The 26,502-nt window shown below is 38.7% G+C and overlaps 1 protein-coding gene across 1 annotated transcript; it reads left to right on the top strand.

Moving 5' to 3' along the window:
* Positions 1 to 2,645: 2,645 nt before the first annotated feature.
* si:ch73-116o1.2 (ras-related protein M-Ras) lies at positions 2,646 to 21,072 on the top strand. The gene is made up of 6 exons (XM_034134500.1): positions 2,646 to 2,794; positions 11,627 to 11,888; positions 12,482 to 12,635; positions 14,241 to 14,340; positions 17,074 to 17,153; positions 18,541 to 21,072. Exons 2-6 carry the CDS (start codon positions 11,696 to 11,698, stop codon positions 18,638 to 18,640), a joined length of 627 nt encoding a protein of 208 aa, XP_033990391.1. The 5' UTR covers positions 2,646 to 2,794; positions 11,627 to 11,695; the 3' UTR covers positions 18,641 to 21,072.
* Positions 21,073 to 26,502: the final 5,430 nt, after the last annotated feature.

Here is a 26,502-nt window from a genome sequence, read left to right as displayed (position 1 = left end):
GAGTGCTAACTAAACATATTATGGTCTTTGCCACACTACAATGACATGTTTAGAACAACTGGTTCATACCTTGTTATGCTTTCTTTTTCTTTCTTTCTTTCTGACAAAAGAAAGGAATATGTGTTAACAGCACACAACTGTGTGTATTTGAATGCTTCACTTCCCATATCCACTGTAACGTGAGTTCTAAATGGTCTCTTTCACATTTCAATTGGGTTATTCACATTTCTACCTTCATCACACACACACACACACACACACCACAACACACACACACACACACACACACACACACACACACACACACACACACACACACACACACACACACACACACACACACACACACACACACACCACACACACACACACACACACCACACACACACACACACACACACACACACACACACACACACACACACACACACACACACACACACACACACACACACACACACACACACACTTCCCACATAGTTGCCCGTTACTGGTAATAGACCGCTACATCGTAAACTGTCTTTCCAGTAATGGAAAATGTGTGTGTTTCTGAGCATGTGTGCAAGTATTCACTACACTAAATCATGTCTCTCTTTAAATAAAATATCACATCTAATGAGATTTTCCTTTGTGTTAGCACCCTGGTCTCTATTGCTTCAAACTCATATCCGGAATGGACTAACAACCTCATAGTAAGGCTTCTGGTAAGCAGTTATTTTAAGTATACATATTGCATATTGATAGTAAAGTAGTATAGTGTGACAAATGAACACGTCAGTCAGAATTTGTACATACTTCATGGACCCATGAACATGTATTTAAATTATTTATGGACCTTATCAAGTAAGTGGTTAAATAGGAAATGTGATTGCGCAGTGATTTATAATCAGTTTTTAATCTGTAAAACATTTAAGATCGTTTATATTCTTTCTGCACAAAAATGATGGAATGCAGTGTGATCCATGTGGATTTACTACAATTAAATTGTATCTTAAAGCTTTTGCCCTGTTGTTCTCAATATCACCAAGCCCTTTGGCTCTCTCACACACACACACACACACACACACACACACACACACACACACACACACACACACACACACACACACACACACACACACACACACACACACACACATGAAAATGAATACCTTGTATGTCTGTGTCATGCTTTTACCCCTTGAAATGCAATACTACAAAGGTGCAATTCATTAAAAATGAAAAAAATAGATGTTGTCCAGTAAATAAGGGTTAGGGTTATCATTTTAGTCTTGTTAGCATCGCATGATTACAAGATGATGTAGCTTGTCTCAAAATTAAGTGAAAAAATATCCATAATAACAATAAAATATCTCATCTTATAATCATCACAGTCAGTTTTGAGTCACATTTATAAGATACAAAAATGTGCAATAAAGAAATACACAAGAAGGTGAAGGTCTCCAATTGATTTATTTTCTGATAAATGATGTAGCTCCTTAAAAAACACATGATCTTCAGTTGTCTATGTATTGTGCTTACAGCAGATGAATTCCACAAAGTCAAAGAGGAGGCAGATTGAAATATCTCGACGGAAATGTGAATTTTTCACGCATAAAATGGTTGTTCCACATGTAATAAAAGTGTTAAATGTATTCGAGAGTGAAACATTCATCATGCACACGTGTAAAATTAATGATGGTTGAATTCCATTGAGCTGTTTCATGATCCTGGTATTAATAATTGTGACCACCACTGTCTCACTTTCATGGTTTACTGGGACACTCAAATAGAACAGAGAAATGTTTTACGTTATAACTAACACTGGTGCATTTCCTACTAGACCAAGTCAACATGTCTTTAAAAAATGCCTGTTGTCTTTTATTTTTTGTCTTTTTGGTGCATCACATCCCTATTGCCTACTTTTTGTATAAATTCCCATTTTCTTATAAAAGTGTGATGTCAGGGAATGAAAATAGTTGCATTTCAGCTGTTGAGGTCTTCTTTAAACTAAAAGAAACACGTGTAGAATAAAACAATCTAAAACTACAAATTAAAAGAATGGATGAAAAATGTATCAAACGACACTTCTTTAAGTTTTATGACTTTCACCTGTTGCTGAGTCTCCAAGCACATACAAAAGAGCTGTGTGTTTCTATTTCATAACCCTTTGTGCTAAATGCAGAGATAACATTTATTTTTTGCAAGCAGCAAATAAAATCATCTGAAAAGTATGACAAAACCTGATTTAGGTAATTACTGTTTCATAGATGATTTTTCCATTCTTTAATTAACACGATTAGTTTTCAATGTCTTAACTAACAAAAAGCTAAAACATTTTCCCTTAATTAATCCATTTAACTCCCCTAACATTAGATATGGCTAATTTAACAGGACTAGCCCTTTAAAGAAGTCCTATAAAGGAACAGTCCATTTCACAAAAAATGGGGGAGTCAGTCACTGCTTCGTGAGATTTAGACATTTAAACACAAAAACCTACGTTATAAAGAAAATTGAACCATTAACTTTCAAATTGCTATAACGCTTGAATGTCTCACTCTCTGAAAACAAACATTTAATGGTTTAATGTTTTCACAAAAAAGACGTTCTCCCCTTTAGGGCTTTTCTATTAATAGCATCAGCTGTTGCAATACAAAGATTAGCTATTCAACGTATTGTTTCGCAGATGTGGGGAGCACACTCCCGTCTGTGGCGAAAGGGCGGCGGTGGTTTGAAGCCGAGAAAGAGGGAGATGAGGAGGAATATGTCGGTGTGAGGACGTCTCTTTGTGCTCACGACAGCGAAACTAATATCGGTAAGTAGCTTTCCTGCTGACAGAGAGAAGGTCGTGAATGCGGGCGTCTGTATTCAGGGACAGTGAAGGCAACACCTAGCGTTAATGTAAAACTCCTCTCTGTGTATCAACAATTTACTCTCGGCTAGCTAACTGTCACCGGGGTTTTTGACTAATGACAGCGAGGTAAACAGTCAAGGGAAGTTAGCTTGTGTTAATTGAGAGTCTGAACGACTGAATTCAGTTTGCGGAAATTCCTTTTTGCTGCAAACTTCACGAAAAAAGATGAAGCAACCGAAATCCGTTATTCAGGGGCGGCTATTGTCGGTTCTCCAGACCGCCGCTCACACTCAGGACACGGGCCTTGCCTCTGTGTGTCAAAAATGTTCCCCGAAACAAAAACACACTGTCTCTTACCTTATGTGAGGGATATTCATGAAAGCTTCCATTGTATTTTTTAACCCCTCGGTGTTTTTGTTTTTTTAAACAGCAGCATATATACACATCGGTGTTCAGCTCTGAGGGAGAAACGTGTGCAGATTTAACCGCTGGACACACAGAGAACAGAGGGATTCTTCATGTATCAAATCATAGGATGAGATCATTCAGAAGCACCTCATACCCCACACACACACACACACACACACACACACACACACACACACACACACACACACACACACACACACACACACACACACACACACACACACACACACACACACACACACACACACACACACACACACACACACACTTTAATCACTATTTATAGCAAAGTGAAATCACTAGTTCATTTGGCTTTCATCATAACTTCATAGAGATCTTAATCCCTGCTGCTGATGGGGATGATGGTGGTGATGATGATGATGATGATGATGGTAGGTGTAGAACATTTCCCCAAAGCTTAATTTTGACCTTTGACCAGGGAATTACCCTCTGGATGATTGGTGGAGCGAAGTTTCCCAGATATGCCATTCATCTATGCAAGGCTTGTATTGCACATGATTGAATGATGATTCCTATGAGATGCATGTTTATGGGGTTCTATAGGGGACACCTTTTGAGGTTTCTTGGCAAATGTTTGGCATATAAAGTGTTGTGAATCAGACTTGTGTGACCATAGGGTATTTCAAATATGAGTGTTAACAGGGAATGGAATGATAAGGTAATGTACTTTTATTCCATAATATTCCAATCCTAAATTGTCCAAATGCTTTTTGTGGGTAAAGGGATAGCCTACCCTTTCAGATAGAGACAAAGGACAGCCAAAGGACAGCTAAGATAAAGTGTTTATTTCTCTTGTGTTCAAGTTTCACTACATGTTCAAATTGTATTCAAGGTCAGTCTTTGTCAAATCTAATTTCAGAAGACCTGTATCACAAAACATGTTAAGCAAACTGTCTTCACTGTTTCTGATTTGGCTCTAATATTTATTTTTGTTCAACAGATTGGATATGTCCTAGTTTCACAGTCTGTTGGGTTCTATATTCCTAATTTTTCTATCCAAAGAAATCCACTTGACATGGTGTCTTTTGCTTTGTAACGTAGACATTTAGGTTTGGAGTTTGCCTTAAGTTTTGACGCAGGTATCCTTTATGTCATTTAGCATTCTAGCCAATTGATGTTTTCTTATTTTGTGCATCTGTAGTCTGCCTCAAAATCACCCTGATGATTTCATCTCTTTTTGGACTCACTGGTGTCCTATAGTAGTGTCAACTCATTTATTCAAAACAATAGATTGTTTCATTATGTAAGACAGTACTCATCTATAAGTAAAACAGAGACACCATTAGTTCTTACAATTTCAATCAGAGCTTGTTCAAAATCATACAGAAAACAATTATTTGTAAAATAATAACGTGATGTTCATTTAATGTCGGTATTGATTTACTGACGGCCCAAAAATCAACTTTGAATTATTTCCTTGCATGGCAATATTATAGAAAACATAAAGGCCACTGTGTACTGTGTTGATTTATATACCTACCGCTGTAATTAGTATATTGATAATGTTATTTAGTTCTTGAGCCCTGCTTGACTGCTGTCAGTGGTGTCTAATGTGTATGAGAAATATAGTAGACTCCTAGTAGGGTATGTGATTGTTTTCGTTTGAATTGATAAAGATTGAATGACAAAGTGTTTTGCAGTTAAATTACAGATCGGTCCAATTACAGTAAGAAGTACTCCACCATTCCTTCTTATTCATTCACATCCTGTATCCTTGTTGAAATGTCCAAACATCCAGAAAAAGAGTGAATAATTAGAGTGGATAAATGGAAAGGTCAGAGTAGGAACTGCCCCCAGCAAGTCACATTACATAAGTGAGTTATTTGGGTTGTGTGTATGAATGGCAGCCTTATCTACAGAGAATGTTCAAAAATGGCATAGTGTTATGAAAAAAGCCATAAAAGTAATTTATGGCTCAATGAGTTCTCAAATAATGCTGAGAGAGTCAAGTTAGTCATTGGTGATGACCCACAGTCATGTGATCATCTGCACAGACCTCTGTTAGGCTGCGTGCACTTTGTTCTCTCTGAATGTTGCAAAGGGTCTTACAGATCGGGAGTGGTTGAGGAATGAGTCCTAAACACGTAAATGGGTTAGCATTAGCACTACCAGGCTCTCTAGTCTCAAAGTCATTTGTTTTGGGTTGGATTCCTAAAATAAGGTGTGTGGTTAATACAAGTTTACGAGATTTTCACATTTTGTTATGACATAAAATACATCAGAAAATACCACCCTGATGAACATCTGGAGTTTTGTGTGTCTTCAAAACTGCGGTTACTGTCACGTGACTAAATGAGACTTCTAAACGTAATCACTCCGTACGTTAGCCATCTTTAGCTTAGCGGTGTTGACGTGAAGCCATGCGACTCTGATGTTATACGTTTCTAGCCTAACATTAGCTAGTATTTCCACTTGAATTATTATATAAGTGGTGTCAATATGTGGAAATTATCCTGCTGAACAAAACGTGTAAGTATCATAATCATAAGTGTGTGTGTGTAACACATATCCTCATTTCTGCAATATTCCAAAATCGAATGGAAAAGTCCCATTTGCTTTTAGTCAGGCGAGCCATCGCCATGCTAACTTCTGGGCGGCTCTAGACAAATAAGTCGTATCTACACCACTATAATGTCTGTCATTATGGGAGAAAATGGGATGAGGGGGCAAGCTAATATAGCTTATCTCATTGTCTGAAATAGACCACATCATTCAGTTCTGAGCAAAGAAGTTGTTCAAATTAGACCTGAAATAAGGCTGGGTGAAAAATCAAATCTAACATTATAGACCAAATACCCTGATGTCAATTTGACAAAAGTGTTGGGTTTACCATCGATGCTTTCACAAAATAGTTATATAAATAATAAATCAGTAATATGGATTTAATGACAAAGCGTACAAAGGCAAATAAGAGAACAGCTAGAACAGTCTCGTAAATCCAGAACAATGACATAACTTGACTGTAATGCAGCCGTTAAAACCAGAACAATTAACACTTATAATGAATCAGAATTGTATCAATATCACAAAATGGACTAGTGCAATATCCAAATTGCAGTGAGTGAAATATTTGGTCAAAGCACGACATGTTATCACACAGTATCATAGCTTACTGCTGCTAAAATAACCATCAGTTTGAAACACTTCTTGGTAAGGAAGTTAGCATCTTACTGCACATTCAAGTTGTATCGAACTTGTGTAGGAGACGCTAGAGATGTACTCTTTCAACAAAAGAGACATGTTTTTTTGTGAAGGTTACATCTATTTAGTCATTGTATTGCCATGTTGGCAAGCAGGGTGACTGTTTGAGTTATTCTGTATAAAGTGCACATTATTCTTTACTACATGAATATTGCCAATATTGATGCTGGTAGAGAAATGGCAGGTTCCTTTGTCTTTATCTTGGCAGACACAGATAGCCCCTTACAGCCAGGAACCAGAAACCCCCTGGTCCCAGGTACAAAACCCAGTTTAGCCAAAAAGTCAGTCATTGAATATTTAGGAAAATATAGATTTTGATCAACCATGCCGCATTTCATACAATTAAACTATCCATTTTTGAAAAGGTTTCATAAGTCTAAAGCTAAATAAAAGCTGGTCTCAACCCCCCCCCCCCCCCCCAAAAAGAGTTTGTCGGCAGCTTCAATACGTTTTGAACTCAATGGACTGAGTCTTAACACATCCTTTGAATGATCGATGAGTGTTCCCATCAGCGCTACAGTAGAGGCCGGGGCGTGCACCGCTGGGTTCCTCCTTATTCCTTTTCTGTGAGATGTTTTGCTGCTTTGTTCCCGTGTGAAGAGGGAAGTCCCTTTATCCTTTCCCAAGGAAACAACTCGCCACTTCTCAAGAGTCCAGAGTGGCTTTATGGAGTCATGGTGAGGACAACATACAAAACCACACCAGATGAATATTTCAAACCCTACATAGAGTAATGTCCATGTTAGGTAGTTGATGTGATGATTGAAACAATATGTCACTAGTCCTATAGCAAGTGAAACAACATACAAAAGCAGTTGTATATTTAATGATTTACATGTGTTGTGGTCCCATAGATATGCCACACTGCTGCGTGTGTGCAAGACGTCCAAAACATTAGGATATAAATGTAATTGTGGTTAACCGATATCAATAAGAGTCGCAGTGATTAGCTTGGCTTCTTCTACAGAAATGTGGTTTTAGATTTCTAAATTGTTTGACCATTTATGTTGTGATGCAAAATAGAATCAGCTGGATTTTGTTGATAAAGTGCAGCAATTTGACTCCAGAGTTGGTAGTGCAAACCCCAAAGCTGTTGTTAGTGCACACCCCGGCCTCTACTGCAAAGATCATGGTTTTGGGTACATTTATATAAATATGTTGTATCTCAAGCTTCAAGTAAATGTGGTTGTTCTCTGTATTAAATTAAAACCTTAGTATTTCTCTGACCAGGTGTAAATGTTTCCTTAAAACAATTGTGTTTTTGCAAATATAAGTTGTATAAAAATGCAATGTCTCTGAGACAAGTAACCAAAAATACATATGTTAATAACCACACTTCCATAATGACATATGACATCATAATCAGTAACAAAAAGGGCAAAACTCGAGTTCCATTTGTCTTGTCCGTTATGCACAAAACTGCACTTTTAAGAGGGATTTTACATTTTTTAGAATGGCTGAAAGTCCAGGGGTGGTAAATGCCAGTTTAGTGTGAATAAAAGGCCAAATACAAGAGTAAAGGTTCCAGACTCAATGGCATCATTGTAAACACAGTGTTGTGTGTACGATACTTAAAGCTTGTCCTCATGCACCCTTGGTTGTCCCTCTTAAAGAACACATTTGGAAAGCCATACAGCCACATTGGTCTGATGACTAACTTTAGTTGGGCACATATTTTCCTCTACCAAGCTTCCACTCTGAAAGGAATTTGGTTTGAGCCAGTGTCTGTGGATTATTTGAGTTTCCCAAACGGTGAGTGGTGTTTCAGAGCTGTGCCCTCCAACACGTAGACTCACAGAAGGAAACGCTGACACACCATACGTCAAGGTTATGACCTGACATAGCTACAGGCATGGTGTGAAAGCCCCACTGGTAGCAGGTACTGTGACTTCCCAGTGCTTCTCAAGCTGTCCTGTTTTTGCTTTTCTGCACGGCGTTGAAAATCTAAGGCGGTGTCTCGTGAAATGGTATAGCGGCGTAGACATATACTTTGTGGCTTTATGACAGCCAGCCAACCCGAGGCATTTTAACGCCAGGAATTTGGCTCGGAAATTCTTTGCCCAACCTGGCTGACTGACTGCTTCAAAATGACCGACTGGCTTTGGAAAGGAAGGAAACATCTTCCTTCCCTCCATTGTGCTGGGCAGGAAAAGATGGACTGCAGCCAGCTGACAGCTGTTTCCTGGTGGATGAAGGAGGAATGGGTGCGTGGGTGGATGGGCGGGTGGCTGCTGTTGGTGTTGTGCTAGTAGTGCGTGAATGGGCTTTCTTTTCTGCGTGTGACTGTTGGTACAGTTTCATGAGAACTACAAATCTGAAGGAATAGCTGAGTTTTATTGCAACATTTTAAAAACTTTTATTGGCTTGACTAGTAAACACAAGGCCTTATGAAAGGATTGAATGCATTTTATTCCTCAAAAACATAAACAAAAAAAGATGTTTACGAATAATTGAGATTATTAAAACGTTATATCCCTGTTTGCTAGCTGACAGTCTTTTAGCATAATAGTGTGAAAGAAGCAGCAAGACCGTGTTGTCGGTTTGCCACCGTGCCAATATGCACTTATAAAACATTGTTCAGTAGCACTACGGTAACACTACGGTCAATAACTGTACAGGATACCTTTAAGCTAGCTTTATTTGATTGACAGTTCAACTTTAACCTGCTTCAACTCAGATTTTGTGTTGCAAAATGACTGTGTGCCAGTTTCAGTTGAGAGACAAACCCACCCTAAGGTTGTTGTTGTTTAAGCTTTTTAATAATTGTCCTTCTCCTAATAAGATCATTTTAAAGGAGCGTTATTATGCGTTTTGGGTTGTCCTCCCTTTCCTGTAGTGTGTTATAGTGCATTGAAATGGTCTACAAAGAATACAATTCCAAAGTTCCCTCCACAGGGAGTTTCTCTCGCACATATTCCATAAGAGCATCAGATTGCATTCAATTCTACATATACAGTATACATAAAGCTTGCATGTCATTTCCCATATTGCTTTGAACCATACAGGACAGTTTAAATGCGGAATCAGATGTTTCTAAAGTACTGTACACACTGCTCCCCTGAGGTGTGTGAATGCAGCTGAACCATTTGCTCATTTTAAAATAGATTTGGTTTGAATGCACTACTGTACTTCCCTTACGTAAAAAAGAAAAACCCTCTTCTGTTAAACCTCTCATCCTCTAGTCAGATGTTTTCAAAAGGCCATAATTACAAACTACAGTTAGCCATCGTATTTCTCTGCTGGTTCTGCGGTTATACTTATTTTCTCAAAGTAGACGTCATTAGCATGGTTTCTGCTCCGAGGCCAAACCAGGCTTTCTGTGGCTTTCCTCAGCTGCTTCTCCTCACAGTTGTGATGTATTTATTCTGTGAGTGGCTTTGATTAGAGCCAATCACGCCAGAACAGTATAAGTGGTTTTATATAAAGCTGGTTGCCTAAACCCTCTTCTCAAAGCAGTTTGATCGTGGCTGCTGCTCTTGTGTCTTTACAAGAAATGTCAGTGTACAGAAAATATGACGATAATGCTCTCCTCCATAGAAGTAAGGCGCTAATCTTTATGACGAATGCAGCTGCATTTCCTGTAGCTGCCTCTCAATACAAGCTGTTTGTGGTTTACCAGTGGAAAGCTTTTAATATGAGGCAGCAGCCACACAACACACTTAAGCTCTAACAAGCATGGAACCTACTTTTGATTTCTCATAAAACATTTGGCTTTTTGTTCATTTTCATTTTCATTTCAAACCTTTATTTATTCAGGTTGTATCCCATTGAGATCATTGACCTCTTTTTCAAGGGAGACCTGCACTTTTTGAATGAAATGAAAAAAGCAAAACACAAATGTACTCAAGGGGCATAACATAAATACATAAATACAATAAAGATATTTATAAAAACTTCAGAAGTTAAATGTCTAAAAGAAAAAAGAAAATAGAATAATTATATTTTTATAAACATAAGAAGTTAAAGTAAAATGTCAATTAAAGGTGGGGTAGGTAATTTTTGAGAAACCGGCTCGAGATCGCTAGAATTTGAAAATACACAACCGGAGAAAATCTGCCACTTCCTTATAGAGCCCCTCCTCCAACACACACGAACGTGCACATGACCAATGAGGGCACGAGATAAGCTTGTGCACAGATGGAAGGCTGACAGGCAGGTAGGCCATCCAATCATTTTAGCCGGGCCGGCTAAAATGATTGGTCGTGCTTTTTACAGTATTACGGCTTCCACAGATGACATTTTTTTATGGATTTTTTGTCAAAGCACTTAAGATATTCATTGCTATCGGGATGTTAAGAGCATTCCATGGAATATAACAAAAAGTGTATCTCGAGCCGGTTTCTCAAACTTACCTACCCCACCTTTAAAAGATAAATAGTATAAAATAGAATAAAACGATTTAAATGATATAAGAAATTAAAGTAACATTGTGCAATTAAATGAAACAATAGAATACAAATATTTAATTAACACAAGAAGTTAAAGTCAAATAAAACAATTAAAATAGAACATAAGGATTTAGAGTAACAATTTGCAATAAAAAGATAAAACAAAATACATTCAAGATATTTATATAAACATAAGAAGATAAAGAAAAAATGACCAGTAAAATAAAAAATAAAATAAAATACACATATTTATAAAAAAGTAGAAATGTGCATATTGCACTATAGTATATTACAATATATAACACATACTATTATATGAGAAGTTACTCTTCATTTTGGATTATTCCTATAATCAGATTGTGCATGCTGACTTCCACCACACAAGATCATATTGGTAAAACAAGCCATATAACCAATCCAGTGTCACTGAACTTCAGTCAATATATTAGTCCAAGCCACTCCATATCAGCTTCTTTGTAAAAGATGTGTTATTCTTACATCTTTCTGCCATTTTTTCAAATTATGTACAACTGTCATCTAGTTTGTTGTATTTCTCTGGTGGGTGCAACACTGTAACTGCTTTATTTTGTCTGTATTTGGCCCCACATCTCTGCCTTGATCCATAACTCCTATCTGTGGTCTCCATGGCGATAAAAAAGCAGCTGCAACAACCTCGCTCCCTCTGTCTGTTGTCCCCTGCTATTGTTAATCCCTTTATTCTTTCTTTCCCCCCCCCCTCTCTCCTCCATTTCAGCCAGGTGTGTCTCCTCAGCTACCTCCTAGCCTTATTCTTCTCACCTTTCCCACCACTGTCGAGGTAGCCATGGCGACCAGCGCACTGCCAAGTGACAACCTGCCAACGTACAAGCTGGTGGTGGTGGGGGATGGTGGTGTCGGGAAGAGTGCTCTGACCATCCAGTTTTTCCAGAAGATCTTTGTGCCGGACTACGATCCCACGATAGAGGACTCGTATCTGAAACACACAGAGATAGACGGGCAGTGGGCCATACTGGATGGTGAGTGGAGCAGCATGTCAAGGGGACATTCATTTTGAAAGTGGAGAACAGTCCTGCCTCTGTTTTTTACAACATTAAATATGCCAATAAACAGCCCACTGGTGAATGTGTGAAGCTGGTAGAGATAGGCGGACAGTGGATCACACTGGAAGGGGTAGTAGAAAGAGAACATAACATCAGCTGCTGGGAATTATAGTACTAATAGAAACAATCCGTTTTTAAACAGGTCACATTTACAAAACTGCACACTGTCCTTGTTTAATGAATACTGCAAACTGGATCAGTTGCATTAGAAAATAAATGTACCAATGCTTTTGTTTGAAGGTTTTGGCATTTTTTATGGTTTCCATTCATTGAGTCAAAACAGACATTTGGGTTTTTAACAAAGAACAAACAAATGAAACACCAAATGGGACGGCAGGAGCCATGGTATAGGAAAAGCAGACCACATAGTATACTACATGCTCATACAAGACCTAGAGTACAGTATGCTCAAAGCTATAAATCCTCTGTTTGGATTTTGAATGAAAAGGGCTGTAAAAGAGAAACCCTTTCATGTAAAGTCATACATTTGTATCCCTCCTTCCTGGCAGTGCTGGACACAGCGGGCCAGGAAGAGTTCAGTGCGATGAGGGAGCAGTACATGAGGACAGGAGACGGATTCCTCATCGTCTTCTCTGTGACGGACAAGGCCAGCTTTGAACACGTCGACCGGTTCCATCAACTCATACTACGGGTCAAAGACAGGTAACAGCAGAAACCTCTTTTCTCCATGCACACAACCAATGAATATTAAGGTATGATTCTTATCGTGTATACAAAACTCCTGTTTATTGACTTTTATGTAAACTACTTATTTTTACTAATGCAGAAAATCAAAGAATACTGGGGGCCCTGAGGGCTCAACAAAATATCAAATGGACAACACGAGAAAATAAAGAAATACCCTTAACAGTTTAACAGCACGTGAAGCATTTAGAAAAATCACTGCAAATAGAGAAGCTCACAACAGAACATTACTGTTTCCAGGGGATATTACAAACTGATGCACACACCTGATACACTCTGGTTGTTGCCATTGCTCTTGGCTTATGAAGTGATCACATTTTGCTAACCATCATTGTGACAGCATGATTAAAATACTTTCATATATATAATATATAGGTTGGTTAAGATGTTTCTTCATTTACTTGCATTGAAGTATTCAAGCTAGTTGTCTTTATTTGCAGTATGTTGAATTTAAAGGTTGATGGTACCTTGACATTTCTTATAGAGAACTCCAGCCCAAAGACATAACTTGAAATGGGTTGTGTGTGGGAAGGTGTGAACAAAACAGCTGCAAATGTTTCCACATGTAAGAAATGTGACATATCTGTCCAACCAGCCTCACATTTAGTTGTCTTTAAACTGTAAATAAACCTACAATGAAGTCCTTGTTTGATTACCCCAAAAATATTTCAAATATGCTATGACATCTGCTTAGCCTCCCCTGTTTCTTATGAAAATATAAAAACAATTCAAATGACTTTGTCTAAATAAAGTATTTTTGGGAAAGTCAATCCTAGCACTTGTTGAATCTAAATAGTTGTTGGGCAGTTTATCTACCCTAATCATTTAGACATAAAAATGAAAGACAATGCACCCAGAAGTTCAAAACAACCAGTACTTTGAAAATCTGTTTTGTAAATAAGGTAAGCTACCATACCCGGAACACAGAATTACAAAAAAAGGAAGTTGCTCTGTCAGATGATTTTTCTTACCACCACTGATGTTGTGTGGGTTTTGAATACAATTTCTGTGATTGGGCTGCACCTATCAAGTTGTTGTCCAAAATGTTGTAACCAGTAGAAATGTTGGCCTTAAAACCTAAAAAAAGATACCAAGTGAGCTCTATCACATTATCCTCTGATGTAGGGAAATACACAATGTGTCTAGCAGTGTCACATCAAAGAATTGTATCTTCATATAAGGCCATCTTTGCCCCCCCTCAGGCCTGTTTGAGTTCTGCTGAATCGGCAGACATGGTACAATCCGAGAGAAGATTTGCATCTGTTCTCTGACAGTGACTGACTGTAGCCAATAAAACTGCTTGAGATAGAACACAAATAGAAACGGGAACTAAGCTAGTTGCTGTGTGTCCACATTTAGAGTTCCTCTCTAGCTTATTTTCCACAAGATTTAAGTATTGCAGAAATCTGACACCTCTCAGACAATTGTGATCTTTCTATTAAAAATGTAAACATATCAACATTGGCTTAAGACCATGAGACACTCTGCAATTGCTTCTGAAATGATTTCATGTAGTTATAAAGGGATACCTGACTTTGTGTGTGTGTGTTCTTTTGCTTTCAGGGAGGCATTCCCCATGGTGCTTGTGGCAAACAAAGTTGACTTAGTCCATCTGAGAAAGATCACCACCGACCAGGGCCAAGAGATGGCTGCCAAACACAACGTAAGCAGTGAATTTGTTTCAGCCTTTTTGCCCTAAACTGATCCCTATAACAACGTTTCTAACTGGAGTTTTTACAAGTGCACATGTAAGGATTGTTGAAAGAAACAGTGAGAGCAACGATCATTGCTCTCACATGTGTGTCCTTGTATCTGAAGGATTTAAATCACAGTCAAACTGAAATCAACATCAAAAGGTTAATGTTGTTTCCACAGCTGCACAGTGGACCATTCTTGAACCAAACAAAAACAAGATCTAAAGAAACTATTTCTAAATGGAGCCCTCTCTGTGTAAACAACAATTTGGTTCACATTATCGTATTCCCGCCATTTTAGTAGAGAGCTCTATCCACACTGAAACACCTGAACATCATGTAATGTGCTTCTTCTTGGCCCTCTTGATTCTGCATCAAAATAATTGGCCCATCGCAGCCAACATCAGCTGACCAGATCATCCAATCTAACATTATAACAGTTGTGCTCATTGATCGCCTATATCGGCGCCTAAAACGCGTGGTCACATAGTTCAAAACGACAGAAAGTTGTCTTTTCTACAAACACATCAGTTGCTCTGCTGAGTGTCATCCTGTTACACATCCATCCAATGTCCTCCTGAACTCTGTGAGGACTTATACTGTGTTTAACCAGCAGTTTTGATCAAATCCTAACTGTAAATGTGTGACGTGGAGTGACAAAAACAACATGAATCCAGGTGAATCACAAAAGCTCAGCTCTGAAGGCATTTTAAATAAAGAATCAAAGTTATAAGTCATCAGCTTTATTGAAGAGACTCTAGGTCCATTTTTAAAAGACATACAACACTCAAATATAAATAAAAAAAGGCAGTTATACCAATGTTTCCACAGAGGTGACTGGTATCGTACAGTACTGAGACAAGGATTTGAAAGCAGCATAATGACAGAATTATGAGAAACATTCAATCGACAGGTGAATTTGTTCATCAGATTCCTCAAGAGAGCATGGAACGTGTTGACTTGTGCATTACAAAACATTTCACTTGCACTGCATAAGTGATTTCAAAGGCTGTCTTATCGAAACAGACACAGCACCTTACCCTCAATGTGCTTATGTCATGTTTTTGCTAAATCTCTTGTGTATCCCTTACACACTGAAACACCAAGCTGACTTTTAAGATTGACACTTAAAATGTCTGGAATGCCTATGGGACCATGATATTGTTATCTCATCCCATTTTCACTGCAGTTCTGCCAGGATAGCCTGATATTGCTGTTTGACCTAATGTCAGACTATATTAAAACAAGTTTCATTAATTAGCCCTTTCTCAGACTTTGTGAACCTGGTCTGACAGAGGGCTGAAAGTGAGAAAAAGAGGTGTGTTACAATTTGTCTTAATTCTGACGTACTCTCAGTAAACGCACCACGACCATTAAAAGAGACAGAAGCAGGCAAAAATAACTTTAGAATAAAGCCACAAGCTGTGATACTATCATTTGCACAAAGGATCCCATACAGCATTCACACATTTAACTCACATACAGTTTTCTGTAATTCCAGGGATTTGACATCTTGGGGCTTTTCAAAGTCACACTTTTTCTCTTGAAATCAAAGGCCTCTTTTCAAACTTTTGATGTTTTGAAGTGATCATATGCAGCGAATCAGTGAAAACACTTGGGGCTGTTTCCAAACTGACTATCATCTACCTGTTGAATCAGTACAGTGATTAGCCTGTGATGTCTTTGAAAGGCTGAGGCAACTTGCAATTGTAGCTCTTATGTTCCTTTACCAAATCATATTATGTCTCCCTCTACTTTATATTCATGTAGGTAAACTTCATTCATAGCCCAACCTTATTGATTCTGTGAAAAAGCTGGTATTTCTACAGCGTTGCAGATATAGACTTGGCTTCATCAAGAGCTTCTAGTGGTGGCTCAGTAGGACTGTTTCAAATTCATATGATCTTTATATTTCCCAAAAATAACTTTTAAGTACAAAATAATTGCCCTATTTATCTCAATAAATATCCCACTTTAAGCCTTTAAAATAAAACATGTTCAATGCGGTAAAATAACTCCAGTTTGCCACACAGGAGGCACGCACCTTTTAATAAACATGTACTCTATGTATCTATATCTATATAACATTTACAGTACATGACCACTATTAAACAATACTTTTTTTTCATTTTAAGTATGATGACGTAAATAAATATGACAGACATCTAAAACTGAAGTGTTAAAAAAATACATTTCGTAGAGTTCTAGTAGTAATTCCATATTTCAGTGATACCACCCGAATGGCCCTTATGATTGAATTTGTCAGGGTTTAGAGCTGAGCAGGGAGGACGCCAAAGTAACTATCAAGAAAAAATCCTTTATTGCAGGTTGTCCAGGAAATAAAAGAGCTGGGCAAAGCAAGGCAAAAAGAAAAAGAAAGGGAAAAGAAACAGAACTCTCTCTTCAACATCAGACATCAAGAATCTGACAACAACTGAAAGAAACCCAGAACTTAAATACATGCAAGACTAATCACAAGGACAAGCCACAGGTGGGGAGGAAAGAAAAACACAGGGGCATCAGGTGAACTCAATCAGGTAATCAAACTGGAGGGAAATCACAGAAACAGGAAGTAAAAACAGACCTAACACAGGGGGTGAACACTTTTCAAAATAAAGCAGGAAAACGCAGACAGATTGTGAGATTAAGAATAAAACGTATATTGAGATATATTTGAAATATTTCTGCTTTTTTTCCTCCAGATAACTTATATTGAAACCAGTGCCAAGGATCCTCCAATGAATGTGGACAAAGCCTTTCATGAGCTGGTCCGTGTTATAAGGTAACTTCATTCACTTTCCGTTATTCTCTATTCTCTAATAAGGACCCTTAAAACAGCTTGAGAACACTAGTGATTGGCCATTAAGACTCACCCTTTTCCCCCAGTGTGTATTTCCCTTCTTTAGAGATTTGTGGATGTCTTTATGAGATTTTTGTGGAAAAGTAAAAGTCCCGTTGGTATTTCCTGTGTGACACATATGTATCTTCAGAATAATTGGATTTGTGTCCATGTTTTCAATGTGGTCATATCCTGTGTAAATGCCTATTCTTGTTGCAAAGGGTTTTGTCATGTTTAAGAGCCCGGATACACGCGCTGTATTTCACTTTTGAGAGTTCTGATTGTCCTCATGGCAGCTGTTTTGGCACATTATGAAAAAAAGAGGAGGTTTAATGATGGATACACATTGCCCTCTAGTGGTCAGACTGTAGAAAGTCAGTGATACAGTGGTAGGATACAGTTAAAAAACTGGTTGTGTATTTTCTGACTGATCAGAGCAGATCAGGCAGAAAGTGTTTCCATCCTCTATGTACCCTCCATAGGCTGCTTTGAAACCCCCCCCCTATAAAATGTTAATGTAAAACCCAAAGAGGTGACTCATAGTATTGATTGGCTCTGGGTTTAGGATGACTCATTCACAGCCCCAATAATAATCTGAGCTGGATATATTAGTGCAAATCACTGTCGCAGCAAAAACATGCAGTTAAAACGGAAAAATGATGCTTATGAATTTAAGGAAAAATACATTAAAGAGTTTAATGAAAACATATAACCCACTCTCAGTATGAATCCATCTTCATTGTCTAACTATCAGGAGTCAAATAAGCACATTTCCTTCAAGCTGCATCTTTTAGGTGACAGAGGAGGTATAATTAGGATTTTGGTAATTGTTTTTATTATTAGTCAAGTCATTTCTTAAACAAAAATGTCAGAAAATGCCTCTCAAATATGGAAATGTATTAATACATGAGTTTTTTTTATCCTTTTAAAGTTAATATCTTTGGGTTCTGGACTAACGAAACAAGTCACTGAACTTTGTAAAACTCTTTTTTGATTAATCTAGAAGATATTCGTCGGATTTATCTTTAGTTGCAGCCTTTATTTGTGTTAAATTATTCCTTTGTTACTGGCTTCCACCTCAATTTATAACCAATAAGTTGAATGAGCATCCTTAATTATCATGATTAACTTTTTTGTATCTAATGTTAATGTTTTCCCTATTTGTAAAGCACTTTGAATTGCCTTGTGTTGAAAGGTGCTTTATAAATAAACTTGCCTTCCCTTGCCTATTTTATAACTATGATTAGATTACTGCATCGTAAGGGGAACCAAATCCTGAGTTTAGATTATTTGTAACACCTTGTCTTGTATGTCTTCTCTTTGTCCACAGACAACAGCTGCCAGAGCGAAACCAGAAGAAGAAAAAGAAGATGAAATGGAGAGCAGAACGTTCAGCGGGTACCCACAGGTTCCACTGCGCCATATTGTGACCACCCTCGTCCTGTTTACCATTCGTAACACCCACACACACATCCACACGCACGCCCACGTACCTTTGGATGTCAGGGAACTCCCCAGCAGTGGTTAACTACTGGAGCACAAAAGGGAGGGGGATGCCTGGAAGGAGGAGTGAATCTCAAAATGTGGGACTCTTCACAAAGCCTTTGAATGAGCGCTGTGCCCTCTCTCCTCAATTTATGGTCCCTTTTTTAAGGTCTATAAATCCCACCCATCCTCTATTCCACACAGAACAGTTTCACAATGAGGTGTCATTTATTTTTTCATTTCAAATGAGCCACTAGATGAAGGAATCTGGGGGAAAATGATATTGGAACTTTTGTCTTCTTGAAATAGGGAGGACCCGGCTCATTAGCGCCTCGTTTTTTTTACGAAGTAACTCCTGACAAATGGTTCTCACCTTTTATATCCTCACACTCCTACGATATCTGGAAGAAAAGCACCTGTGTGATTTTTAGATATGTTATCATAAGGGCATAATGGAAGAACATGAGAGTAGTGTTGGTCAATTTTAGGGAGTCACTAGGCGTTGTCGGCTGGCAAACAGTGAGTGTGGCGGGACACTTTGCCGTCATGCGATGCTCCGGTTTGGGGAATGTCAGTTCAGAGAGGGACGGAAGGATGTGTCGAAGCAAGCGAAAGAAGGGGACGTGATTAGATAACGTGTTTCATATCGGTCCACAGGTGAGCTCTGTGGTCATATAAGCGCGTGGAATAAGTGTTTAAATATTGTAATTGTAAAGGAGAGTGAGATGGGTTAATGTGGTTACAATATAACGTCAACATAACAGGGTTTATACCAACACTGATGTATCAGCGGCCATGTTTACAGACTTATTAATGGATTATTTCCTCAGCATAAAAACACACACAATATATCAGAGCCATTTTTAAGTGTTTGAAATAATGATTTAGGTTGCCTCTTCAGCCATCAGCAATGGCACGAGTGCAGTCTTTATCAGTACTGTACGGACAATATCCCTATTTGTCTCTTTTTTTAAAGTCTTAAAACAAGTTACTTTCCATGTTTTTGTATCAAATAATATTGAAAAAAATACAGTTATATTTGTGATATTAAAACATATAATCATACGTGGCAATGTAAACAAATTCAATGCTGTTTTACAAAGAGATCTGTAAGCGAATATTAACAAAATATAATAGAAAAGGGATAAAGTGAGTGGCGTGTTTCAGATCTGAAGCCGGCTGGAGAAGCTGATTTGCACTGGCCACTAACCAAAATAATGTGATGTCACTTTATTTCAATCTAGGGGCTTTTTTCAGACCGCACCGCTGAATTCAGGACAATGAATCATGCTCAGCAAAGGAGAACACTCCTTTTGGATACATTCATACTGTAGCCCTGGGAATACATCAGGCTGTGTGTGAGGCTCCGGGGGCTTAAAGCCATTAAAACCTAGCTAATTGTAGGACAAGACACACACTCCAAGCAACAAGACATTGAGTATATCCATGTCTGTCGTCGTGAGGTGGATAGAAATGTACAATTGAATAACCTATGAAATGGCTTGTACTGTTAACGCACTAAAAGTTTCGGTGGACAACTTTTTTTTTGTCTGGATGAATACCGTCTCTTTAAGGAAATACATTTTTGCACTTTTAATACAATTTCAGACTTTCCTATTGGCATGTTGTTTTTCTGTTCAAAAACCTGTAAGTGAAAATGAAAGGCACGGTAAAAAAAAACAACAAAAAATATTTGAATGTAAAATGGAGTAACAAAACAAGCAAATAGGCAATTAGTGTTGTAGCGCTGTGTGCCTGTGTGTATGCCTTTGTGTTGATTGTGACAGATTAAATCCATCGGGATTTAATCATTGGAAAGATATTGAAGGAAACGTTTATATTACTTTGAAAATAAGGAGGTAGAGTATGAAAAAAACTCAGTTATTGAATGGCATACAAATTCACCTCAGCATGAAAGTGGAAAATCAACCTCAGCAAAAGAAGGACATCAGTATAAATCAACATCTACTGTTAAAGGGACTCCGAAGACTTTCAAGTGTCGAACATTGAGCAATGAAGCAACAGACTCTGGATTGTGGGGGAGGGAAAAAACAAAAAAAAACCTGAATGTGTTTGATGAAAAATGTTGCATCATGTATGTTTGATACCATTTTGTATTATTGATATGAATTATTGATATGATTCTTGCAAAGTGTTTTTTAAACAACTGAATAATTTATTACTGTCTATGTTACCTCAGCGTGTCCCAGACCTAGACAGAAAGCTAAACTCACCCCCTCACCCCTTTTTTTGTTTTCTTTGGGGCTCTCAATGGGTCGTAGGCCTTTTGACCTTTGAGCCCCCATATGAAGAGACTTGTAATGTGTCGTGGACCAATAAAGATGAAGGAACCCCGTTTGGTCCTGGAAAAACAAAAGGACCTATTCTTTACTGGAGCTCATGTGGATGGTCTCGCAAGATAAAAATGTTATCACACAAGCGTCAAAACACGGAAAGTTTTTCGACCAATTTGTAACTTTAAATGTTTATTTGTTAAATGTGAAATTTCTTTAAGGTGCAGATTTACATTTTGGGAATCACCCTTATTGACTTTCTTGCTGAAATACATTACATTTTAAGATACAGCCTGCAGTTGTTAGCTTAGCTTAGCCTAACTGGAACGAGATGGAAAAAGCTTATCTGGCTCGTTCTTAAAGTAAGAAAATCAGCCAACCAACACTTCCCAAGATCAGTGAGTGTGTTACTTTTAGTTTGTTGTATCTACAAGTTGTGGATTTCTTTCTTTCTTTTTAGGCTAGCTGTTTTAAGTCTTTCTGCTAAGAGCTAAGCTATGCTAACCGTCATGCGGGCTAACTTCTTGTTTAGTGTACAGAGTAGACACAAGAGCAGTAGCTATCTTCTCGTCTGATTCTCAGCAGAAAAGTTAATAAATGATTTCCAACAATGTCGCACAGTTCCTCGAAGCGGACTGGACTAATTTAACTTTTTGTCTCAGTTCTAGGCTAATTTAACTTTTAGTTTTGAGATCCAAAATACAGTGCACAATGTGAAAGTTACCTTTCTTGACAACACAGTCTCACGGCATTTCGTGTTATAGTCACGAAATTAATCTATTGATTCGTGTTCACCAACACGATTTTGCCATTTTTTTCGTGTCACACAGAACGATTTTAAAAGCAATGTAAATAATAACAAATTAGAAGGAAAAAGACATTTAAAAAAATACAGATTTAAGTATTCTGACAGAACGATTTTAGAAGCAATGTATTTATATTGGTAGTATGTTTCGTGCCTGCACCAAATAATAACAAATTAGAAGGAAAAAAAGATGACATAAAATACAGATTTCAGTATTCTGAGGCTCTGAGCCCCATTTCTTTTCCTCACTGACGGCAAAAAAACTCAGACATTATACAATTTAAAATAAAAGGGATAGGGTTAGGCTTAGGGTAAGATATTGAGTAAGAACATGTTTTTATGAACCACACAGTTTCTGGTCTTCCAAGACCCGACCGGACAAAAAGACGTGTTGCAGGCACGAAACATACTACCAATAGAAATACATTGCATTTAAAATCGTTCTGTGTGACACGAAAAAAATGTGAAAATCGTGTTGGTGAACACGAATCAATAGATTAAATTAATTTCGTGATTTATAACACGAAATGCCGTGAGACTGGAAACCTGCTGATTACTTCACATTTCAGGCAGACCAAATACAAAATGCTGAAAGTGAATATACAGTAGCGTCCTATTGATTATTCGACCCCTGGATTATATGTGAGTTAAATTGAGCACATTTGTTTCATTAAATGGAGAGGTTGCATTCGTTTTCAAAAAAGACACCAAGTATTGTTGGAGTTATGCAATTGATTTGATTAGTGTATGTCCTTTGTCAGTATTTGGCAGTAAGGGCCTTGTTAGGTCTGGATTACAAACAAAAAAAACATTTAGGCTATGGTGTTACACCAGTTGTGTAATGTGTGTTTTTGGACAGGTCTGTTGTGTTCTAACTGGCTGTGTCAGACTGAGGAGCTAGACGAGGCACAAACAAACTGTGGCCTTTTTATCTAGCCTCAGGGGTCGATTATATTTCAATAAAGAAATACAAGTATTGTGACTTTGCATGCTTGACTGGTCTCTGTTTTATTAAAATGCCAAACAACGCTCTAACTGGCTGCTGAACACCCTTGAACTATAGCCCTGCTGAACACAGCCTCACATGTTACTGAGAGGAATCTTGCTTGTTCAGCAGAATCTCACCTCATTAATCTTCAGTGTTGTCAGGGTACATTGATTCCAACACCCTGAGAAGGCTGAAAGCCCAATTTTGCCTCATTGATTTAATCCCCCTGGGGGACATGAGGCAGGTAGGATTTGATTGATTTACATTCATGTTCTTTCAGTGAAATTGGTCAGGAGCGGTACTACCGAACATGAGACGAGACGACGAGACGCAAGAAAGTGTTCAGACTTATGAAAAAAGTATGGATATCATTTTACTTGAGTGGGAAAACGTCTGACTGTATTCAGAGTTTCATATTTTATGTAAATCAGCTTAAAAATGTCCTTCACTTTCACTTTTGGTTGACAAGGAGCATTGCTTATACATTAGTATACTCAGCAATACTGTGGCCAAGGTAGCATCACTAAAGATGCTAAGGGGCCAGCAGATTAAAACCAAAGTCCTTCTGAAAAACTATGCATTTTCCATCATTAGAGGAACCAGGAAGTACACAAAAATGTAACACATATTGCCCATACTGAACCTTAAAGTGTCTGTGCTATCTCTGAGTGCTATTCATGGATGTTACCACTAGGGGTCAGCCCTTTGCTGGTTACTTATCCTCTCTTGGACACACAAATGTTTGCACATTAAAGGTGGGGTAGGTAATTTTGGAGAAACCAGCTCGAGTGCGCTAGAATTTGAAAATACACAACTGGAAAAAATCTGCCACTTCCTTATAGAGCCCATCCTCCAACACACACGGACGCGCACATGACCAATGAGGGCATGAGATAAGTTTGTGCACAGATGGAAGGCTGACAGGCAGGTAGGCCATCCAGTTATTTTAGCCAGGCCGGCTAAAATGATTGGTCGTGCTTTTTACAGTACTACGGCTTCCACAGATGAATTTTTTTTATGGATTTTTTGTCAAAGCACTTACAGTAAGATATTCATTGCTATCGGGATGTTAAGAGCATTCCATGGAATATAACAAAAAGTGTATCTCGAGCCGGTTTCTCAAACTTACCTACCCCACCTTTAAGGTAAGGTACGTTTAATGATAAAGCACATGTCAGATTTCAAACTACTTTACACAAGCATTAACATATAAGACAATTTATAAAAGAGAGGGAAACTAAATTGAAAATACTCTTTATTTTAAGGATTCAATATATTATAACATATTTAAATGAACTCAGGAGAAACAATGGTAAATTAGGCATCAATTTGAAAGAAATCAGGACTCAGATGGACAGAGCATAGAAACTGAAAGCTGCTACATGAAGCTTGTGGGAAGAATATTAAGGCAGCAGAATGTGACACAATCCCCTCCAGGGGTGTGCCTGATGGGATCAAATTGTGTCATGTGGATATAATTGGATCTCATGATAAAGCATGGATGGCATGGTCCCTCCGCTTGATACGGAGGCACTGCAGCTATTCTGATTTTGTTGCATGAAGTGATAAAGAGGCGTTCACTGGCTGCTGATATCGAGAGGGATGTCAGACTGTCAAAAAATAAGGCATTTGTATTGCTATTTTTGGTGATGAACACCATTTTTTAAATTAAAACATGTTATCTTTTAAAATGTGTTGTTCGCCACCTGCATTTCATTTTTCAACATTCTCTTTTTTGGAGCTCCACCAGTGTGGCATCTCTCTATGGTGGGTTTTTATAAGGGACAATTTGACTGTAGTTGCGGAAAAGGGCATCAATGAGATTTGTTGTTTTAAAACTGAATTAATCCACCATATTATCAACAGAGTTAAACGAGTGCAGGAGTGGAGAAGAACTTCTGCAACAAATCTGCATACCATAGTAAAATCAAATCAAATTTTAATGATAAAGTTCAATTTGACAAATTACACATTTAGAAGAACCCCAAAAGAAAAATATAAGAAAAACAAAATAACAAGGCAGGACCAGTGCAACAGATGCAGTCACGACTCATGATCCAACCTGCCAGGTGAGAGACACAAACTCTGGAGTTGATTTCCCAGATGCTGAGTTGGCACCATGCGGTTTTCGGACATGAGTCCATTCAGATAAAGAGAAAGCAGGAGATAAGAGGTAAAAGATAAAAGGTTAAAGTCCCCCGAAAGCCTGAGCCAGCCTTAGGCCCCGTCCACACGGAGACGAAAACGACCCGAATTCGATATAAAAAAAGTCTTCCGTCCACACGGAATCGGCTCAAGAAACGTGTCCGTCCACACGAGACCGCTCGACCCGCTGGAGACACTGTAGTACATATGCCGGGCCTGTAAGTGGTGCTGTACATCCGCCACAAAATACACCAAAAGCAGCGAATAAGACCGATGACGATTATTATTATTATTATTATATTATTATTGTTGCTGATGGTTGTGGTAGAGGAGCTGTACATTTTGCACTAAAATCTGTAGCATCGTCAGTAGCGTCTGGAGCACGAACGCAACCCTGATCCGCCATTGTTGTTGGTGTGACGCGGGTGACGCGGGGGTGAGCAGGAGAGGTGGGGAGAGGCTGGGCTATGGCGTCATCGTTTTCAGGAAATGATCGTATAGGGCGTACACACAGAGCTGCAAGCGTTTCGTCCTCAGACCTACCCACCTTGGGAGCCGTTATCACAGGGTATCGGATTCGGGCTCCGATTTCGGCCTCATGTGGACGAACCGTCTATACGATAGAGAACGTTAGCGGATTCAACTGATATCGTCTCCGTGTGGACGGGGCATTAGTTATAAGCTTTATTAAAAAGGAAAGTCTTAAGCCAGGCATCCTCAAAGTCCGGACTCCGGTCCGGATCCGGACCGAACCACAACTGTCTCTGGACCCCGAGCAAATTATACTTTTCATATGCATTATCTGTATTAGCTGCGAGACATCGCCACAATGCAACGAGTCAAAATTCTCCGCTATTTCCACTGCAAACAGCGCTCTGCAAGTCTGCATGTTAGACTGTTCCATTAGGCTTGTTTGAGACGAGCTGCGGCTCGCCTCGAAAGTAGACGAGAATAGCCGATCGCAGCCTGGGGAGGTCTCAAAAAGCTCGCCTGAAGTCGGACAGCTCGGAGTCGGCTTCTTCTTCTTCTCTCGGTTTTTTGGCGGATTGCAAACAACTTTAAGGTGCATACCGCCACCTCCGGAGTCGGCTTGACTCGGTTTGCATTTATAAAGAATGCACAAATGTGTTTAATCGTTAATGTCAGATATGTACTAAGTAAATACTAGGGCTGTCAAGTTAACGCGTTAATAACGCATTAACGCAAAACAAAATTAACGCCACTAATTATTTTAACGCGATTAACGCATGTGTATTTTTTGTCCTTGGCCGCCCCGTAGTTTCAGAGCGCATCGAGTTTAAAATACCATCTACAAGCTGATGCTGACAGCCCCGCTCCTGCCGTCCGCTTGTGGCAGACCACACTTCCACGCTCACCGGCAGGCCCGGACTGGCCATCGGGAGGACCGGGAGGGAGTGTGTATGTGTGGCGCGAGCGAGGCACACTTTACGTGTTGTTGTTGTTGTTAGCATCTGGTGCTAGCTAGCTGCGCTAACGGATATAAGGAGCTGTTTCAATGAAAACAGAGGAGCGACATTTCGCCGACAACTGCGCCGAGCACTTGACTTTATGCAG

Source organism: Trematomus bernacchii, unplaced genomic scaffold (genome assembly GCF_902827165.1).
Source record: "Trematomus bernacchii unplaced genomic scaffold, fTreBer1.1, whole genome shotgun sequence".
Taxonomy (NCBI): domain Eukaryota; kingdom Metazoa; phylum Chordata; class Actinopteri; order Perciformes; family Nototheniidae; genus Trematomus; species Trematomus bernacchii.
Note: the sequence above shows the minus strand (reverse complement) of the source record. Positions and strands in the feature narration are given on the sequence as shown.

Excerpts from the sequence above, each read along its gene's own strand:
- si:ch73-116o1.2 (XM_034134500.1), top strand. The coding sequence starts at position 11,696 with ATGGCGACCAGCGCACTGCCAAGTGACAACCTGCCAACGTACAAGCTG. Across the intron at positions 11,889-12,481 it reads GCAGTGGGCCATACTGGATG|TGCTGGACACAGCGGGCCAG; the intron begins GTGAGTGGAGCA and ends CCTTCCTGGCAG. Across the intron at positions 12,636-14,240 it reads ATACTACGGGTCAAAGACAG|GGAGGCATTCCCCATGGTGC; the intron begins GTAACAGCAGAA and ends TTTTGCTTTCAG.